The sequence below is a fragment of the Paroedura picta genome, chromosome 4, assembly GCF_049243985.1.
Source record: "Paroedura picta isolate Pp20150507F chromosome 4, Ppicta_v3.0, whole genome shotgun sequence".
NCBI lineage: Eukaryota > Metazoa > Chordata > Lepidosauria > Squamata > Gekkonidae > Paroedura > Paroedura picta.
The window spans coordinates 80,183,945-80,203,844 of record NC_135372.1 but is presented as its reverse complement, the minus strand read 5'-3'; the positions used below and the strand labels follow the sequence as shown (position 1 = coordinate 80,203,844).

General features: G+C 42.6%; 1 protein-coding gene across 6 annotated transcripts in view; it reads left to right on the top strand.

Moving 5' to 3' along the window:
* ACOT11 (acyl-CoA thioesterase 11) overlaps positions 1-19,900 on the top strand; it is a 174,508-nt gene that overhangs the window by 131,167 nt on the left and 23,441 nt on the right. For 5 of the 6 annotated variants that reach the window (XM_077333628.1, XM_077333627.1, XM_077333629.1 and 2 more), the window contains 6 exons: positions 3,679-3,748; positions 8,269-8,319; positions 10,696-10,756; positions 12,410-12,511; positions 14,614-14,749; positions 15,803-15,959. In XM_077333628.1, coding sequence (XP_077189743.1) covers positions 3,679-3,748; positions 8,269-8,319; positions 10,696-10,756; positions 12,410-12,511; positions 14,614-14,749; positions 15,803-15,959 — 577 coding nt within the window. The remainder of the gene's footprint in view (positions 1-3,678; positions 3,749-8,268; positions 8,320-10,695; positions 10,757-12,409; positions 12,512-14,613; positions 14,750-15,802; positions 15,960-19,900) is intronic. The other variant, XM_077333630.1, reaches the window with a different exon arrangement.

Below are 19,900 nucleotides of genomic sequence, written 5' to 3'. Positions count from 1 at the left end.
ATTGAAAAATCATTCCAGTAGTTGTTTCTAGGGAAAATATATTTGTGGGTGTGCACTCACTGGCCCCTGTACCCAGTTTACACACACATACACAAGCATTCCTGCACATACACATAAATATATACAGTAAAGGGATTCTTCTTTCCCAATTTCAGGCAGATAGGTGACAGCCTTCCTGTTTTATAGGTGATTATACATTTTCCCTTGCGGAGTAAGCACAGGGAGGTGTGAAGTGACTTATGGGTGAGTTTTCTTTCCTTCTATGGGATCTTTAAGATGTGAGAAAGATGGAGTATTTATTGAAAAACAAATGTCAGATGAGGGGGATGTAATCTAGTCCCTGTTGCCTCATTCCATTTCTTTCAACAGTATTATTATTATTTACTATTATTTATATCCCTCTTTCTGCCCCACTGGAGACCCAAAGCGGCTTACAACCTTCTCCCCTTCTCCATGAGTTACTCTCAACAACCAGGTGAAGAAGATTAGACAGAGAGAGGGATTGGCCAAGGTTGCCTGTTCCATGAGAGAGTGGGGAATTCATGTGGGGTCTCCAGTTTCATAGTTTGACACTCTGTTACACAACACTGGTTGTCTCCTGTCTCCTATTCTGATTGACTTTTGGAATTGGTATCCAGCTGGGAGAAAATATACTTCAAAGTGAGGTAAGATGAATCAATGATTCTCTCATGGAGAGAGAACTGTATTTTGTCTAACCTCCTAAATATGGTCTTGTAAATTTGTTTTACAATCCCACGGGAGGGGACAACCCTCTGAAGGGCAAGTGGGTTGCCTATCGTCTGGGAAGAGGCAAAGCCTGGGCCTGCCTCGGTCTCTTTAGGTCTCCTGCCTGTCAATAGGAAATATTTATTTGCTTCAGAATGAAATAACATATACACAGAGGCAAAGGGCCAGAGTTCATCAAGCCACCACCAGCTTTCACATGAAGTTCCTCAGGGAGCAGCTCTCTCTCCAATCCTATTCAACATCACTTGCTCAACTGGCACGGAAGTTTGGACTGGGTTGCCATCAGTATGCCGATGGCACCCAGCTCTTCCTCCTGATGGATGGCTTCCCTTATTCTTCCCCAGAAACATTCTTCCCCATCTGCTGGGAAGCAGTGATGCGCTGGTACAAGCAAGCTCATCTGAAGCTCAACCCTTCAAAGACGGAGGTCCTGTGGCTAGTCAGGAAGGGTCCAAGCGAGGAAGCATGCCTACCCAACTTGGGCCGAGTATAGCTATCAGTGGCTTGCTCCGCCAGGAACCTGGGTGTAATTCTCTATGCCTTTCTCTCAGTGGAGGCTCAGGTCATGAAGTAGTGCAGCTGGCATTCTATTACCCTCACCATGCCAAACTACTAATGCCCCAGAACACCTAGCCAAAATCATCTGCATGACGGTCACCTCTAGACTGGACTTCTGCAACTTGTTCTACACAGGTCTGCCCATAATTTTGACACAGAAACTTCATCTGATCCAGAATGCAGTGACCAGGGTCCTCACAGTAGCACCATGGAGGGCCCACATTCAGCCCATTCTTCAACAGCTGTGCTGGCTTCCAGTTGAATTCCAGATAAGGTGTAAGGTTCTGGTAATCAACTTTAAGGCCATACATGGTCTGGGTCCCGTGTACCTGAGGCCTTTCTGCCTATACCCCACAAAGAGCTTTACACTCCGCTACCTCCAGCTGCCTGTTGATCCCTGGCACCAAGGAAACTCACTTGACCTCTACCAGGGCCAGAGAATTCTCCATCCTGGCCCCAACCTGTTGGAAGGGGCTCCCAGGGCCTTGATGGAACCTGACAAGTCTGCAGGGCCTGCAGAAGGGAGCTCTTCCACCAGACGTTTGGTTGAAATCGACCTGAACGTTCCATTGGCCCCCCAAGCCTTCCTCCCATGAAAAGCACCGGCAATTTGTCCAACCCAAGGGGCTGTCAATACGCTGTAGTTAAATTACTGTTCTCACTATTGTTCTACTGTTCCAGTGTTCCATCATACTGTTCTATTGTCATCACTGTATTGTTACTCTTTACAACTATTAAGTTACCTGTACTGTTCCCTGTTTGCTAAGTTCTATGTAAACCGCCCTGAGCCTCAGAGGAGGGTGGTATATAAATATAATAAATTATTATACAGATGTATATATATACAGATATATATATCTGTAACAGTGGGCTCGCTGTTATAATGACATGCTAAGGGCTAAGTGGACACAGGCCACACCAACTCCCGCCCACCCAGTTGGCCAGGGGTTCTTTGCCAGCATTGCCGGCAGTTTGCCCCTGTGGACACTCCCCAGGACACATGTAAGTGCCCTGTGAGTGGGAGACTCCATTCCTGTTGGCCCGGCCCAACGGGAGCCAGCGAGGGGAGGGGGGGGGCTTTCCCTTCCCATCAGCCTACAAAGCCCTCTCGCCGCCTCACAGAAGAAGTAAGAGGGCTTTGCAGCCCAACAGGAAGCTCCCGTGGTTGCACCGCAGGCAGGGGGGGCTTTCCCTTCCCCTTGACTTGCAAAGCTGGTGGCAAGAGGGCTTTGCAGGACAACGGCAAGCTGGTGCGGCTGCGGAGACAGCGGTGGGGGCTTTCACTTAGCCCTTGCCCTTTCCCTTACCTCTTGGACCCCTTTCAAAGCCCATTTTTAAAATGGGCTTTGATACTAGTCTGTGTGTGTGTGTGTGTGTGTGTGTGTGTGTGTATAGGTTGATAAAGGTTGATGTATAGGTTGATAAAGTTCTGACTATTAATCCTACCGTCATTTAGAAAGTAGTACATCTGACTTTGAGAAAGCTAATCAGTCACTTGATTAAATTAAAATATGTATGTTGAAGTGAATAAATAAGCACTAGAACTTCAACATAGTTATCAAACACTAAAATGAGAAAATATTCAGTGTAATAAAAATTATCACAGTGTTCAAAGTAAAGGCCCTCTTTAGAAGTATTATTTTAATTCATTGTAACATACCATAAACAAAACAGACTCACAAAACAGAAAATTCTAACCTTATGTCTGAGCCCTATGTTAGAAGTTGTTCTCACTGACTGATATTGGCTCACACCAATTAGTAAACTAAAGCTGTAGTTGATGGATTTGTCAATTAAACCAATTAGAGCTTGTAACCCTTTTTATAACTGATAGCTGATCTGGTAAAAACATTGATGCAAAAGAAAACTCACTACCAGGTCATGACCTCATAATGCTGTGTATAATCCTGTTTATACAGCTGCCTCCAAGGTGAAAGGATAACATCTTAAATATAATGAGAGTCAGTAATGTGGCGATTTAATAAAACTAGAGTGTGATCCACCGTGATGGATGTTATGAGAGATGGAGGGAATGTTGAGTAAAGAAAAAGATTTTATATATCAAAGAGTCAGTACTGAACTTATAGGAACATGCCTATGTCAAATTCCTATTTTTCATCAAAAATTCTTTTATGTAACTGGTTGACCATGTATCTGGGAATTTTTTCCCAACGCTGTGTAAAAACATGATCTGTACTCCTCAGCATGGCATAATTTTCTGTACTTGAATGTGGTGCGTATATTTTATTTCTGAAACTCAAGGATTTTTAAAATGCTTTCATTCTAAGCCTGCCACTGTAATTATTGTAAACAGAAAGAGCCCTGCTGCATGTGATGATGTATATAACTAATGTTGTTTGTTTGCCTTTTCAGCCGAGAGGCATGCTGGATGCCCTTGCGTCACAGCTTCAGTGGATGATATCTATTTTGAGCATACAATTAGGTAACTGTCTCATTTCCTTGCTTTTTGCGGTTTACTGGATTCTAAATGCCCCCCCCCATGCCTTCTGCAAATGCTGAAGAAATAGAAAGCTTCTCCAGTTCCCAGTCATGCATCTAGTGACAAAATGTTGGGAAGAACTGAAAGATGGGAATCTAGTGATTAAGCTGGGATGCTCTGATGGGTTGGTGCCAGCATCACAAAACGTGATGTCTAGGAATGTTCCCAACAAATAATCAAATTACAAGGTGTGAACTGGAGTCTTTCAGCAATTACGTCCAGGCACTGTATGAAGCGATAGTTTGCATGTTGTTCAGATAGAGGTCATGTGTCATAAAGTCTCAAAGAGATGTATCCCCAAATATGGGACCATAAACTATCAGGGTGTTAAGGCAAGTGTCACTCTAATAGTAATTCTCCAACATTTGGGGCAAAAGTACTGTTCAACAGGAGGCCTTTTAAATAAGCATATCGTTTAAACCTATGTTATTTCATACAAGTTCAGTCATTCAGTGAAGATCCTTGTGTTGAGGTTACAAAGCACCCTTCTGAAAATCTGCACAGCCAGCCAGAAGCTGCCACCTGGCCCTGCTTACGTTCTAAAAACACTTGGCCGATGCCAGGAAAGGCAGTGGCAAGCACCACATTGGGAACCCCTAACCTTGAATATGCTTGTTTGGCAGGCTTGCATCCCAGCATCTCTGGGGTGAACCAGGGCCTAAATTGGGAACTCTGTCATCAAGTGAATATATTTTATTTTTAACTATTTATTTCTTTAAATTTATAACCTGCCCTTTCCAACAAGGTGGACTAAAGGCGGCAGACAACATATATACTGTAATATAGTTAGTGACATTTTAAACATGTTAAATTTATAAAATCTAAACTGAAATCCAGAAATCTAGAACTAGGACCCTATGACCCTGGATAGGAGGGAAGCCAAATTAGATGTTAGCTGTTTTACTGGCCTCAGCCATAGGCCCAGTAGAAGAGCTCCTTTTTACGGGCCCTGTGGAACTGAATGAGTGCAGACAGGACCCTGATTTTCTGGGGACTCGTTCCACCAGGCCCTGGCTCTGGTCAAGGCCAGATGGATTTCTTTGGGGACCACTAACCTGTTTGTATTGCTGAGCAGAAGGCTCTTCTAGGGAGATGGTCCCTTAGGCATGTAGGGCCCAGGCTGCATATGGCCTTAAGGGTCAAGACCAACACCTTAAACTTGACCTGGAATACAATTGATAACCACTGCAGTTGCCGGAGAACAGGCTGGATATGAGCTCTCCATGGGATTCTGGTTAGGACCTGGGCCACTGCCTTTTGTACCAGTTGCAATTTCCTGATCAGGGATAAGGGAAGGCCTGTGTAGAGTGAGTTACAGAAATTAATCTAGAGGAGACCATCACATAGAAATGCTTGCGCTACTGTAAGAATATATTTCTTCTATTAGCCAGTTTTATTTTTGCCTACATGTCTTTTCAATAAAGATCACAAAGCTATATGATCAGGGAGAACTGTTTTGGGACTATATAGATCTATTTAAATTTGCTGTTTTGGAGAGAAGAAAGAGAGAATAGTAGAACTTGATCTATTCCCAGGGCTGCTGTGAATAAATTCTGGCAAATTCTTTATATGCATAGCTGTGGGACACAGGCTTACCACATGGGTGCCTGCCTTGCTCACTAGTAAGGCTCACGTTTTCCACACAGGAGCCCCCATGTAGCAAGTGTGATAAGGATTACTAGTCCTCTGGGCTTTCTGTAACATTGTCTTAATGAAGTCTGACTATTTGCAGAGTGAACCGTTAAAGTAGTCTTAATTCAATTTCTCACTATCAGTTGGGACAGTTTCCTGTACAGTTAGTTACTACAAGCTGCGGCAGCTTAAAAAGTCATTACTTCTCTTCAGTAGAACAGTTTGTGAACTTTTGGACTGTGCCTAATATAATTCTACAATATATTTGAGAGGATAGTTTCTGTACATTTCTGAATTTTCAGTTTGCAGTGTGGGCACTTGCTGGATTGTGTGTTACCTCATTATTTATATGCGAACTATGGGAAACTACTGAAGTTAGCTCAGGATTTGTAAATTACCTATTTGTATTTAATATTTGCATGCTGTTTTTGTGTCGTTGCTGGGAAACACAATGATGTGAAATCTGACATGTTTTGGGCTGATAGGATAAGCTGATACATTGTTTTTTGGAAAGTTTTTGGAAGATGTGAAGAATATAGAACTTAACCTGTAACATACACAGTGTTGTTCCATTTGGAGCCCTCACTCTCTTGATTTTTTAAAAACTTATTAGTTATGTACTTTGCCCCCTAGATGCTTATATCATTAAACTTACATTCATTTTTGTTGTAGATTAGGCATCTGATTGCTTTCTCCCACCAAAAGGCTATTTAGGAGAGGACTGCACCCTAATGGATAAAGGCTAATTTCTTTCAGGAGGCCTGCATGTAGTATCATGCCGGAGGGTTGCCAGCTCTGGTATGGAAAGTACCTGGAACTTTTGAGGACAGACCCAGGGAAGGTGGAATTGGGGGAGAGAGACTTCAGTCAGTCAGTTTTATTTACGGTCATAGACCATCTAATAATTCTTTTTTAAGTACAAATTAAAACTAGTCAGTTACGAAATGGATAAAAGTTTGCATGTATATAAATACACTATAAGGATTCAGTATGCCACAGTTAATATATAGGATTGGACCAGCTCTTCCATATTTTTGTAGCTACCCAAGCATTGCGCCTTCCAATTGGCCCTTCACCTGGACTGGCCCTACCCACTCTTCACCCACTAAGGGCTTAGCGAAATATGATACCGCTCACTGAGTGGTTCCAGATGTTCATAAGCTTATTCTTAGTGGTTGAGATTTCTTTTAAACTGAGAGGTTTTAATTTTCTTTCTCTTTCTCTCTCCTCTCTTTTTCTCTCTCTCTCCTGATTTCCTCTTTCTAAGAACCCTTGGATGGTTTAGGCAGTGTGGCTTGGCTGGGTCAATACATGGCACCAGCAAATCTTCAGTGAGTAGGATTGAGTGCATTCTAGAGTCCCATCCAGGTATACTTTAAATGTACTGCTGCCAGTTCTACAAGTCACATTGACCGGGACTTTCCTAATGAGGACACTAGCAAAACCAAGTGTGACAAACCAAGCCAGATACAATGAGAACTATGGGTTTTGAAAATGGCAAATGCTTATAATCTCTTCTTGCCTCTTTCCGAAGGATATAAAAGAGTAGTTGGGTGAGCCTCACTGTATTTCCAGCTTGAAAAGAAAAGGTGTAGAAATCTTGTCAGAACTTCACAAAGCCCACCCAGACCAATTAGGCAGCCTTGAGAAGCTGAGCTTGTCCATCCAGTCCTTGATGTATCTAACCAATCGAAGCCAGACCATGTAACCTTTAGAGATTCTGTCTTGACTCTGACTTATTCTGACAGTGGATATAAAAGAGAACAGGATGTGCACACAGAAAAAAATAAACGGCAAACTGCCAAGCTGTAGTGCTGCACTTGAAAGAGACCCAAAGAGCTAGCCTGTATCATTGTACCAGTGTACTTTCAAAGGTGAGGTGAGTAAACTTGTACACAAGCAGTGTGTGTATGATATTGATATTACTTCTTTCTGATGTCATTAATTTTGCCCTTGAACGTTAATATGGCACTGATGTTAGGCTCTGGTTTATGGCCCCCATTCTGTATAGGAAGACAGTTTGGGCTGAAAGACATTTTACCACTAATAGCACCAAAATCTCATACTTGCCCCCCTCCACCTTTTATAAACCATAAATCAACTGTCTCGTTCCTTGTTTATAAAAATAAGTGAATCAGCTGAGAAAATGTTAATGCCATTTACCTCCCTCCCTATTGCTGTCTGGGGATTCCCTCCCCAGTTACCTGGCCTTGCTCGTGTGGGCTGCCTTTTCAGTATTCTGCTGAACAAACAGGTTTGCTTTTTATTTTGGGAAGAAGATATTCCAATGAAGACTTATTTTGCTCAACCTGAAAACATTTATAACTTGACCTTACTTTAGTCAATTTAAATATGAACATTATAAATATGCAACATACTTTGACCAAGCCAGGGAATATTTGTATACGTGTGTTTTATAGACTATAAATTAAAAAAAACTAGTAAAGGGGGGGGGGATGAAGACATGCTTATGCTTGTACACACATACACAAAAGTCAGAAATGTTCAGCATCTTCAAGAATCAAAATCTAGGAAGCTTCTTAAAATGAGCTAGGGTTTTTGTTTTGTTTTTGCTGATTTCCCCTCTGAAATCTGGCCTGAATTCACTTTTCAGGTAGGTTTTATGGCAAATTTCAAATCTAATAATAGTACAGACATCTTGACTTTCTGATGAACAGAATTTTCAGACATTACGACAGTAGAATATCCCAAAAATGAGGTACTTTAACTATTATCTCCATATAAATGCAGCTCTTTATACTGTGATGGGTGAGATTCTTTTTCACCCACATTTTGCTTTCTTTTTCAAACCTCATATCTTTTTGTACTAGACAGCTGCATATAGAGTCTCCCTGCGATCCGTGTGGGAAGGATGAAGCCTGGTATGAGACTTAGTGTTACAAATGTTTACAGCAATAGACTAGCTTGCTGATCCCCTAACCCACTGATGTCATGAAGTACTAGTGTTAATTAACCTAACTGACATTCAAAATTAATCTATTAGCCTGCTTTTCCTATGCCCAAAGTTGATAATTAAACCTTAAAGGACTCTCATTCTTTAGTTCACGTTTTTTCTTTCAGTCTAATTTCTAGGCTAGAAAAAATCTTCAGGGGGGATATCCACATGACTGTGAAACTGTATAAAGAAAGGAAGGTACTTTGTCCATCTGCTAGTCTGCCTTCTAGAAGAAACGAGGTTCCCAGACAAAGGTCTCTTTTATAGCAGCAACTGATTTTTTTTCATAGTGCTCCAAAACTGTATGGCCAGAAGTAGATTGCATTCTGTAGGCCTCCTGCCCAAGTGCTAAGAAGTCAAGAGGAAGATTTTAGCACCCAGTAGTTCTTAGATTCTATGTCCTAACCTCAAGCAGAGAGCAAGTATTAAAGAGGAGTTTGGGATTCAGTCAAGCACCAGAACTGTAAGTTGTATAAGCTGTGTTCAGACTCCCATGTGCAAAATAAGTGACAAAGTTTGAGTTGATCCCACAAATGTATTCACTGATGGTAATACAAGCCAAACCTGCAACATCATATAGAGATTATACCTATACTCTGGTTATTAGATAATCTAGAATCTAGTCAACAAGCAAATCCACTCTTCCCAAACCCTGCAGTTTGTGTAAACTGCAAATACAGATTTTAAAAGATAAACTTGTTATGATCTTCAACAGAAACTAGATTTTTTATATTCAACCGGAGCACTGACATGGAAAGAAGGGCCAAGTTGTGTAGCTCATGCTTAGAAGGTAATATTTTGAATTGGGTGGGTTAAAATTCTTCAGAAGTGATTCTGGAAAAAGGGCAGCTTTGAGGAATGATGACCCGGTGCTTGCACAGGGGATACCTTTACCTTTACTTATGTACTGCATTTGGCAAACCCTACCAAACACTGCATGTGGATTATTGGCTGGTGGGCTGCCTACTTTGCCCAATAGCTTTACAATTGCCAGCTTTTGGTTTCGGTTTCTTAGCTTTCCATTCTTGTTCAGAGTTGCCACCAAATAAATTTAGGCAGATTGTAAGTGGCATTATGTCCATGCTTGGCTCTTGTGGCCCCTTCTTGCATGCCCAGGGAAATGCTGATCACCACTTCAGGGTCAGGAGGTGAATTTCCTCCAGGCCAAGCTGGCTATGGATTGTGGGGGGGGGGGGAGGGATATCATTTTGGCATGTAATTGGGGTAACTGTGGTGGGCAAGTAGTTGTGAATTTCATGCATTCTGCAGGGGGTTGAACTAGATGACCCTTGAGGTACCTTGCAACTCCATGATTCTATGATCCTAAGAAGGAAGTTGATCTTCACGGGTAGAACTGAGAAAGCAAAGGAGGTGGTTGGCTTTGTAATCCCTGACAGCTAAGAGACACCAGCCTGGAGGAGAAGCAAGAAGAGGATAAATCAGAATGACTGGAGCTCTGCCCTCAAGCTTGTTCTGCCCACATTGAGAATGCCTGCCCTAGAGGAGTGGAATCCTGGACCGCACTATTGTGGCAGAAGCTCCTGTTATCAACACAGAGCATATCAAAGCAATAACTGTGGATTTCGTAGTCCTATATAAGTTTGTTATTGGTCTACTGAAATGCATCTTCAGTAAATGTGGGGTAAGAGGATAGTTGTATTCATCATCCAGTAGACCATTGTATGGTATATTTAACACCTGCAGCATTAAGTTGATTATCACACTGGACAGACTGTTGGTTGCCTCTAGTAAGTCTTAACAGTAAGAAGTGAAATGTTAGAGCATCTTTTGTTCCTCTTTCATAAACCTTTTTCTGGATAGGTGCTGACAAAGTAAGTGGGAAAAGAGATAGCACCATTGCTCTTGAGAGTCCATACTGAAGCTTTGAACCAAGCTGGGGTCTCTTTTGAGGGCTGCCCTTGGTGACTAATCATCCCTTTACTAAATAGTGATTCAAGGTGTATTTAATTGAGGGTCAGATCTTATCCATGTGCCTTTCTGTTGAACTGCAAAGCCTTGCAAGGTCTGGGTCTTGGAAGTCTTCTTTGTGGAAACTTAAGAGAGGGGTAATTTTCATCCCAAGTAGGTCTATCCAGAACTTCCCTCAGTCCTTCTACAAACCATCCATGTGGCTGGGTCTTTATATTTCTTTCTGGCAGCCAGTGCAAGTGATTTAAACAGCAAGTAATTTTAACAAGTGGACCATGACAACAGCATTACAGAGCAAAGCCTTCCAATCAGGTTTGTTTCTATCAATTGTATTGTAATGCTTTTTTTTCTTTCCCTTCCCCCATATTTTCAGTGTCGGGCAAGTTGTCAACATCAAAGCAAAAGTAAACCGAGCATTTAACTCAAGCATGGAGGTTTGTATGCTTTAGCCTGCTCTGTGTGTATCTTTTTTTGAAAATTGGTGTTTCCGTTACTGTTACAGCTGGACTTACTTTCCACAGTATCTGCCCCCAATAAATAACCAGCACCACTGGTTCTATACCAGATGCTTTTTATATTTTGTTGTTGGAATAGATTATGCAAATTTCCACAGTGTAAGGTTATTTTATTTGAACTTGGATGGTTGAGTCCAAAAGAGTTTCAGCAAGGGATGGGTTGATGGAATCATGGGATTAAGAGGATGAAATGGGGAGGACATGTCCAGGAAAGGAATGAGAGTCCTGCAGCTTGGAGTGTTCTTATGCTTTTCTATAGGAGTAAACTAAATTTCAGGTTGCTGCCCTGATATCCTTCAGCCCCATCTGATAAGCTGTTTGATGCAGGCTAGGGAGTCTATTTTGTATCCTATGGGCCTTTTGGATTGCAGAGACCTGTGCAGATGTGTACCCTCCATACTAAGTGACATGCCATGGGGGGGGGGGGGAGAGAACAGAATTTGGGGAAGAGTAGTTCAGTAATCTGTCATCTGTTTGCCAGGCATAAAATTATGCTGCAACTGTGTGCAACCTCCGTATTCCTATTTACTATATCATGAATAAAAAGACAAGATCCCTCTACCTGTTCTGATATAGTAAAGACTTGCATCATTAGCTGTTTTTCTTCTTACCCTGTATTTGTGAGTGGCTGGAATATAACATTAGAACTGTCTGAAGTGCATGTTAATATGAAATGGTAAGCATTCTCTTGAATAATTTGTTAGATCCAATACTTCCTGGGGCGAAAACTTTCTTTCTTTCTTTCTTTCTTTCTTTCTTTCTTTCTTTCTTTCTTTCTTTCTTTCTTTCTTTCTTTCTTTCTTTCTTTCTTTCTTTCTTTCTTTCTTTCTTTCTTTCTTAAAATGATCTATACATTTTTGAAGCAATGAAAAGTTGTTTCTGCTGCCAAGCAGTCTGCCCTTTCCTGCTGTGCAGAGCTAAGGGTCTCCGCTCTATGTGGCTTCTATATTATCAAATTGTCCCCATAAACATAAGGGCTACAATCTGCCTTTTAAGATGAAAACCAGCTATAAAGCAGCAGTCACCCTGGAAACCTGAGACCACAATTTATGGGGAACAGAATAGCCATTGTTGAAATTTAGACTTTATTCCCCCCCTTCATTTAATTCTGATAGTGTTTTTTAAAAAATAATCCACAGAGCAAAGGCTATCCAAGCCCAAAAGACACTCTGATTCCCACTCCTTTTGTTTGTCACTTTGTCTTTTGTTGGAGAAAGGAACAGTCTGATCCATACAATATCTTCTTCCCCAGGGGACAAACTTTTGTAATTCATTTGCTTATGAGAGCAGCAGTCCAGGGAATACAATAATCATGCTGCCTGTTCGCTTTTAAATATATAGAAATATGAATTGCCAAACCAGAGCTAAGAACCAGAACAACACAGAGAGCTCTTATACAATGTGTTGCTTTCAGTTGCCGTGGTGTACTCTTTTGAGGAAGTGAATGTGTCTTGTGGTATATCTAGTGCTTTCAGATATTCTTTCTTGGAATGGAAATAGCTCTGTGTGTGTGTGTTGCTACTTCTTTACACTCAGTATCTTTCTCCTCCCCTCCCCTTGGACTAATTCTAGGTCGGTGTACAAGTCAGCTACGAGGATCTTTGCAATGGGAAACAATGGAATGTGTGCAAGGCATATGCAACTTTTGTTGCACAAGGCAAACCACTTGCTAAGGTAGGGCATAGACCCCAGAGAATTAAATACATGGATATGAAGTAGTAAGACATTCTCCGTTCAATATTGTCTTTCCACTTTTTCTTTATAGAGTCTGCCCCTCTCTCTATTGGGAGTTCGTACGAAAGCTCCTGTTGATTGCTTTGGCTGTTATCTTGTAGTCTCAATATCTTTGATTTATAAATAAACAGTAACATTTATTTTTGATTCTTTCAGTTTTGCGGGCTGCGGCATTACAGATATACACTTTGAAAATCTTAAATATATGACACAAATTAAAAACAAAAGCAACACTTAACTCCTGAGAAACTTTTGTAATATATGAATGGACTATATTTTTATATAAAATAAATGCATGCCAGCAATTGCTGCTTGATTTTATTAGTTTGGGGAATGCCTAATTTGCAGTGACGTGGCAGTGTCCAAAGGTACCTTATGCAGAGATTATAATTCTGTTTAACAGGGCCGGCAGAAATCATGAATTTGGTGGACTTTAAATGTAGCCAGAAAATCCAGTTTTTCTCACCAGGACAGCAGTCATCCAGGCTTTACTTTTACCTTTCCCAAAACTTTGGAGCAAAGCAGGCTTGAGAAAGAGCAAAGAAAAACCAGGGAATCCACCAGATACATGATGCTGCAGTAAATCAGGAAAAAATCTCCCCTTCCCAAAAGCATTGAACTCAAAGCAGATAACCAAATGCTGTCAGGCATTTGGTTGGGGCCACTGAATATTGACATAGTTGAGTCCCCTCCCCGTCCTACAAGAACCCTTCCCTGGGATGAGAGACCTGAAAGCAATGGCTCACATGTATCAGCTGAAACAGAATTGGATGTCATTGTTTTAATTATTTTTAACTAGCTATTGGTTTAAATGTTCTTTTTTATATATGATGTTGTTAACCGCCCTGAGCTGCCTTGCTGGGAGGGGCAGTCCTATAAATCTAAGTATGTATGTGTGTGTATATGTGTGTGTGTGAATAAATGAATAAATAAATAAAATATGTAGAAGACCACTAAGAGAAAGTATTTATTTCATTTGTAGAGAACATGGTTGCTTTTTTTTGAGCTTTGTGATGGTGGTGGCAGGAATGATACTTTTTTCTTAATTTTGTGTGTACACTGTAAAAATTGTCTTAGTTCATTTTTAGGAGGATATGGAGGGGGGAGGGAATGCATTGCATCTCCTGGCTAAGATAGGAAAGGATGAGAGCAGGAGGCGGGTCTGAATATCGTGGAAGACTCATATGAGACAGGTGTTGAGGCAGCTACATTGGCTTCCAGAGTGGAGTTCCGGGTTTGCTTCAAGGTGTTGGTTTTAACCTTTTAGGCCATACGTGGTCTGGGCCCAGCATATCTAAGGGACCACCTATTTGAATACATGGTGCATTCAGCATCTGCAAATTGTCTGGTTGTCCCCAGCCCCAAAGAGATCTGACTGGCCTTGACCAGGGCCGGGGCTTCTTTGGCCCTGGCCCCTGCTTGGTGGAATGAGCTCCCAGAGAACATCAGGGCCCTAATGGAACCACCACAGTTCTGTAGTGTCTGTAAGATGGAGGTCTTCTTCCAGGCTTTTGGTTGAGGCCGGTTTGGACAAATCATCTATTCACCAACATAAAGGTACACAGGTCTTTCCGGATACCCTCAGAAGAGGAACACCAACAAATATATCACTAATTTCCTGGTACGAGTGATCCCAGGTGGGTCTCTGCTCTCCTTCAGAGAAGAGACTGTGGCATAAAACGCATCTCTGCCTTAGCTTTAGCCTCTGTCAGAGTTTCTCCATTTTCTCTCAAAAGTGTTCATGTATTGTGTAGTGTTTCATGCAAGAAGATGTCACTAGCAGTACTGTCCTCCTAGGATTGTAATAGCAGGGGAAAGGGACAATTTTGGATGGGGGTATATCTGCATGAGAATTGTGCAGTGTAGAAAATGTGGTTGAGGATTGCTTTGGTGATCATGCAGGTAAGTCCTGAAGATTTTAGGTTAGACATTCAGCAGCAGTCTAGACACTGAACAACGTTCATTCACACCAGAGAGAGGGAAGATCAGACCAAATGTTTGTGCTAACAGATTCATTGAGTACTTTCTTTCCTTGTCCTTAGATCAAGTTAAAGCCCCTGGTTCCTCAAACAGAGGAGGAAAAGATTGAATACAGCGTTGCAGCTGAACGCCGCCGGATGCGACTGGCCCACACAGACACAATCAAAGACCTTCTCACTAACAGCCCTGTGCAGTCTGGTAGAGTAACTCACAGGCCCTTTTTGTAGTGTTTCTGTTTAGAGGCGGAAGTTGTCCAGCATATTGATTTCACCTGAGCTGGAAATTACAAAGTGTGTTAAAAAGCATCATATAGGAATAGGCAGCTATAGTACATCCAGAAGAGAGTCTGTCCCTGCATATGGACAGGGACAGGGAGTACACAACAGTCTATGTACTGACAGGGTTCCCATGACTAAAAGGGGGATGAAATATTTATGCAGGTACAATACAATGTACCTACATAAGTTGTATATATATTGTTGTATATATTTAGCCTCCGTACAGCTGCTACCTCTGGACTGACACATCACAATCTTCCCTCCATGTCCTCAGCATTTATCTAGAGCAGTGGTCCCCAACCATTTTATCACCAGGGACCGGTCAACGCTTGACAATTTTACTGAGGCCCGGGAAGGTAGTCTTTTGCCAAGGAACGTCACTGCCACCACCTGAGCCCCTGCTCTGCTTGCTTTCCCACTGGCACCCCTGACTTCCCACCGCCCTCTGGGGAGCACTGCCAGCAGCAGCTGCACAGTGCCACGCAGAGGGGGAGTCCCAGCCATGGCGGCTGCAGGAGAGACCAAAGGTGAGCTGGCAGCAGAGTGGCAGGGCAGCTCCTGAGGCAACAGCCAGGGAGGAGGAGCCGCGGGCCGGTGCCGACTGATCTATGGACCGGGACCGGTCCCCAGACCGGGGGCTGGGGACCACTGATCTAGAGCACAGGACTTTGTATGTGTGCATCATGTTTCCCAACACCTGTCCTGCTATTGATCATGCTTTACCACAAATGTGATGTTCTATGCCCTTTGGGTCTGTACACTTGACACAAAGGCACTGTTTCACCCTGCCTATCTTCTTTCATGCCAGACCACTTAGGTTCTCAGTACAGAGAAGTGGGCTAGGAGACTTCTAAGCTTAACAGTCCTTAGTGCTTGTTTAGATTTTCATCAGATGTTGGTCCCTTTACCTACATGAGATGTTGGTCCCTTTCCCTACATCTTGCTGATAAAATGCTTTTTTTTTTTCAAATAGAGGGTGAGAACAGAGATTGCAGCACTATGGTACCTGCAGAAAAGACCAGAGTGGAGAGTGTGGAACTAATTCTGCCTCCACATGCCAATCATCAGGGAAACACATTTGGAGGACAGATCATGGCCTGGATGGAAAATGTGGCCACGATAGCAGCAAGGTGGGTTGCTTTCTGACTAGACGTGACTATGGCAGAACAGTCTCCTTCGATGTGGGTCTGTCTTATTTGCATATCAAGTGCTGCCTGATGGAGTCCATTTGCTAACCTGACTTCTGTCCTTGGTTATGACTCCCCTCATCTGGATTCCGAGGTCAGTTCAGCTAGGAGAAATCTGTGGGGAGATTAAAACAAGCTGCAGACCGGGAGAATGTTCAATATCCGTCACTTATGCACCATTTCTAAAATTCTACCCAAACCCATTCTATATATATGATCGCATATAAAATGCACTACTGCATTTACAGAATCACAGAATCATAGAGTTGGAAGGGGCCATACAGGCCATCTAGTCCAACCCCCTGCTCAACGCAGGATCAGCCCAAAGCATCCTAAAGCATCCAAGAAAAGTGTGTATCCAACCTTTGCTTGAAGACTGCCAGTAAGGGGGAGCTCACCACCTCCTTAGACAGCCTATTCCACTGCTGAACTACTCTGACTGTGAAAATTTTTTTCCTGATATCTAGCCTATATCGTTGTACTTGTAGTTTAAACCCATTACTGCGTGTCCTTTCCTCTGCAGCCAACAGGAACAGCATCCTGCCCTCCTCCAAGTGACAACCTTTCAGACACTTAAAGAGGGCTATTATGTCCCCTCTCAACCTCCTTTTCTCCAGGCTGAACAAAACCAAGTCCCTCAACCTATCTTCATAGGGCTTGGTCCCTTGGCCCCAGATCATTCTCGTCACTCTCTTCTGTACCCTTTCAATTTTATCTACGTCCTTCTTGAAGTGAGGCCTCCAGAACTGCACACAGTACTCCAGGTGTGGTCTGACCAGTGCCGTATACAATGGGACTATGACATCTTGTGATTTTGATGTGATGCCTCTGTTGATACAGCCCAAAATGGCATTTGCCTTTTTTACCGCTGCATCACACTGCCTGCTCATGTTTAGTTTACAATCCACAAGTACCCCAAGGTCTCGTTCACACACAGTGTTACCTAGAAGCGTATCCTCCATCCAGTAGGCATGCTTTTCATTTTTCTGACCCAGATGCAGAACTTTACACTTTGTTGTTGTTGTTGTTGTTGTTGTTGTTATGTGCGAAGTCGTGTCCGACCCATCGCGACCCCATGGACAATGATCCTCCAGGCCTTCCTGTCCTCTACCATTCCCTGGAGTCCTTTTAAGTTTGCACCTACTGCTTCAGTGACTCCATCCATCCACCTCATTCTCTGTCGTCCCCTTCTTCTTTTGCCCTCGATCACTCCCAGCATTAGGCTCTTCTCCAGGGAGTCCTTCCTTCTCATGAGGTGGCCAAAGTATTTGAGTTTCATCTTCAGGATCTGGCCTTCTAAAGAGCAGTCAGGGCTGATCTCCTCTAGGACTGACCGGTTTGTTCGCCTTGCAGTCCAAGGGACTCGCAAGAGTCTTCTCCAGCACCAGAGTTCAAAAGCCTCAATTCTTTGACGCTCGGCCTTCCTTATGGTCCAACTTTCGCAGCCATACATTGCAACTGGGAATACCATAGCCTTGACTAAACGCACTTTTGTTGGTAGGGTGATGTCTCTGCTTTTTAGGATGCTGTCTAGATTTGCCATAGCTTTCCTCCCTAGGAGCAAGCGTCTTTTAATTTCTTTGCTGCAGTCCCCATCTGCAGTGATCTTGGAGCCGAGGAAAATAAAATCTGTCACTATCTCCATTTCTTCCCCATCTATTTGCCAGGAATTGAGAGGGCCGGCTGCCATGATCTTTGTTTTCTTGATGTTGAGTTTCAAGCCAACTTTTGCACTCTCCTCCTTCACCCGCATCAACAGGCTCTTTAGTTCCTCTTCACTTTCAGCCATTAGAGTGGTATCATCTGCATATCTGAGGTTGTTGATATTTCTCCCTGCAATCTTGATCCCAATTTGTGATTCCTCTAATCCCGCCTTTCTCATGATGTGCTCCGCATACAAGTTAAATAGGCAAGGCGACAGTATACAGCCTTGCCGAACTCCTTTCTCAATTTTGAACCAATCCGTGATTCCATGTTCAGTTCTCACTGTTGCTTCTTGACCTGCATATAAATTTCTCAAGAGACAAATAAGATGCTCTGGTATTCCCATCTCTTTAAGAACTTGCCACAATTTGTTGTGCTCCACACAATCAAAGGCTTTAGCATAGTCAATGAAGCAGAAGTAGATGTTCTTCTGGAACTCCCTAGCTTTTTCCATGATCCAGCGTATGTTGGCAATTTGATCTCTAGTTCCTCTACCTCTTCGAAATCCTGCCTGTACTTCTGGAAGTTCTCGGTCCACATATTGCTGGAGCCTAGCTTGTAGGATTTTGAGCATAACTTTGCTAGCATGAGAAATGAGTGCAATGGTGCGGTAGTTTGAACATTCTTTGGCATTGCCCTTCTTTGGGATTGGAATGTAAACTGACCTTTTCCAATCCTGTGGCCATTGCTGAGTTTTCCAAATTTGCTGGCATATTGAGTGTAGCACTTTTACTGCATCGTCCTTTAAGATTTTGAATAGTTCAACTGGAATGCTGTCACCACCACTAGCTTTATTGTTGCTCAGACTTCCTAAGGCCCATTTGACTTCACATTCCAGGATGTCTGGCTCCAGGTCAGTAACTACCCCACTGTGGTCATCAGGGATGTTAAGCTCGCTCTTGTATAGTTCTTCTGTATAATTTTGCCACCTTTGCTTAATCTCTTCTGCTTCTGTGAGGTCCCTACCATTTTGGTCCCTTATCATACCCATCTTTGCATGAAACGTTCTCTTCATATCTCCAATTTTCTTGAAAAGATCTCTGGTCCTCCCCATTCTATTGTTTTCTTCTATTTGTTTGCACTGTTCATTTAAGAAGGCATTCTTATCTCTTCTAGCTTTTCTCTGGAATTCTGCATTCAATTGGGTGTATCTTTCTCTTTCTCCCTTGCCTTTCACTTCCCTTCTCTCCTTAGCTATTTGTAAAGCTTCCTCAGACAGCCATTTTGATTTCTTACCTAGAAGCGTATCCTCCATCCAGTAGGCATGCTTTTCATTTTTCTGACCCAGATGCAGAACTTTACACTTATCTTTATTAAATTGCATCTTGTTCTCATTTGCCCATTTTTCCATTGTGTTCAGATCTCGTTGAACTCTGTCTCTATCTTCTGGAGTATTTGCCAGTCCTCCCAATTTGGTGTCATCTGCAAACTTGATGAGTAGTCCCTCCACCCCCTCATCTAGATCACGAATAAATATGTTAAAAAGTACCGGACCAAGCCCCGAGCCCTGAGGTACCCCGCTACTCACCTCCCTCCAGTCTGATGAAACACAGTCTGATTTAACAGTCTGTTCAAATTTTTCCCCAGAGAGACTCCTGTTCCATTGTATATACATGGCAAATGGAAGAATTTTCACAGGATGCAACTTTGAAGCTGCACTTAGAAATCTCTGCCAGGGGATTACAACTGTATGAAAGCCTGGCCCCTCACACTCTGCTTGACTTATCTAAGGGTTGCTACTCTAGAAAATGTCAAGGTATCACCCAATGCAAGAAGCACAGCTAACATCAAGTACTAAAAAAATGCATGGTATTACAGCTCCCAAGGTTAAAGGTATTTACTACAAACACCTTAACAAATACCTTAGGGATTGCTGACTGAACAGCAAAGGATAGCAACTTGGCTGACCATTGTATTACAGCAGAAAGAATATGAGAAAATTTTCTCCCTTTTTCTTGTGATCTGAAATAACCATTGGGCTAGCCTCCCAGATGGCTTTCTGGTTAACTGGGTGAAAGTAAACAAGTTGAAACTAAACCCTGAAAAGACAAAGTTAACGCTGCCGGGGAAGGAGGAAATCTTGAAGCACATTGTTCTCCCTACTTTTGACTCTTAAAAGCCTTGGGATCATATTGGATCTTGCTTTCTTACTGGAAAAGCAACAGGCTTTGCAGCCTAGC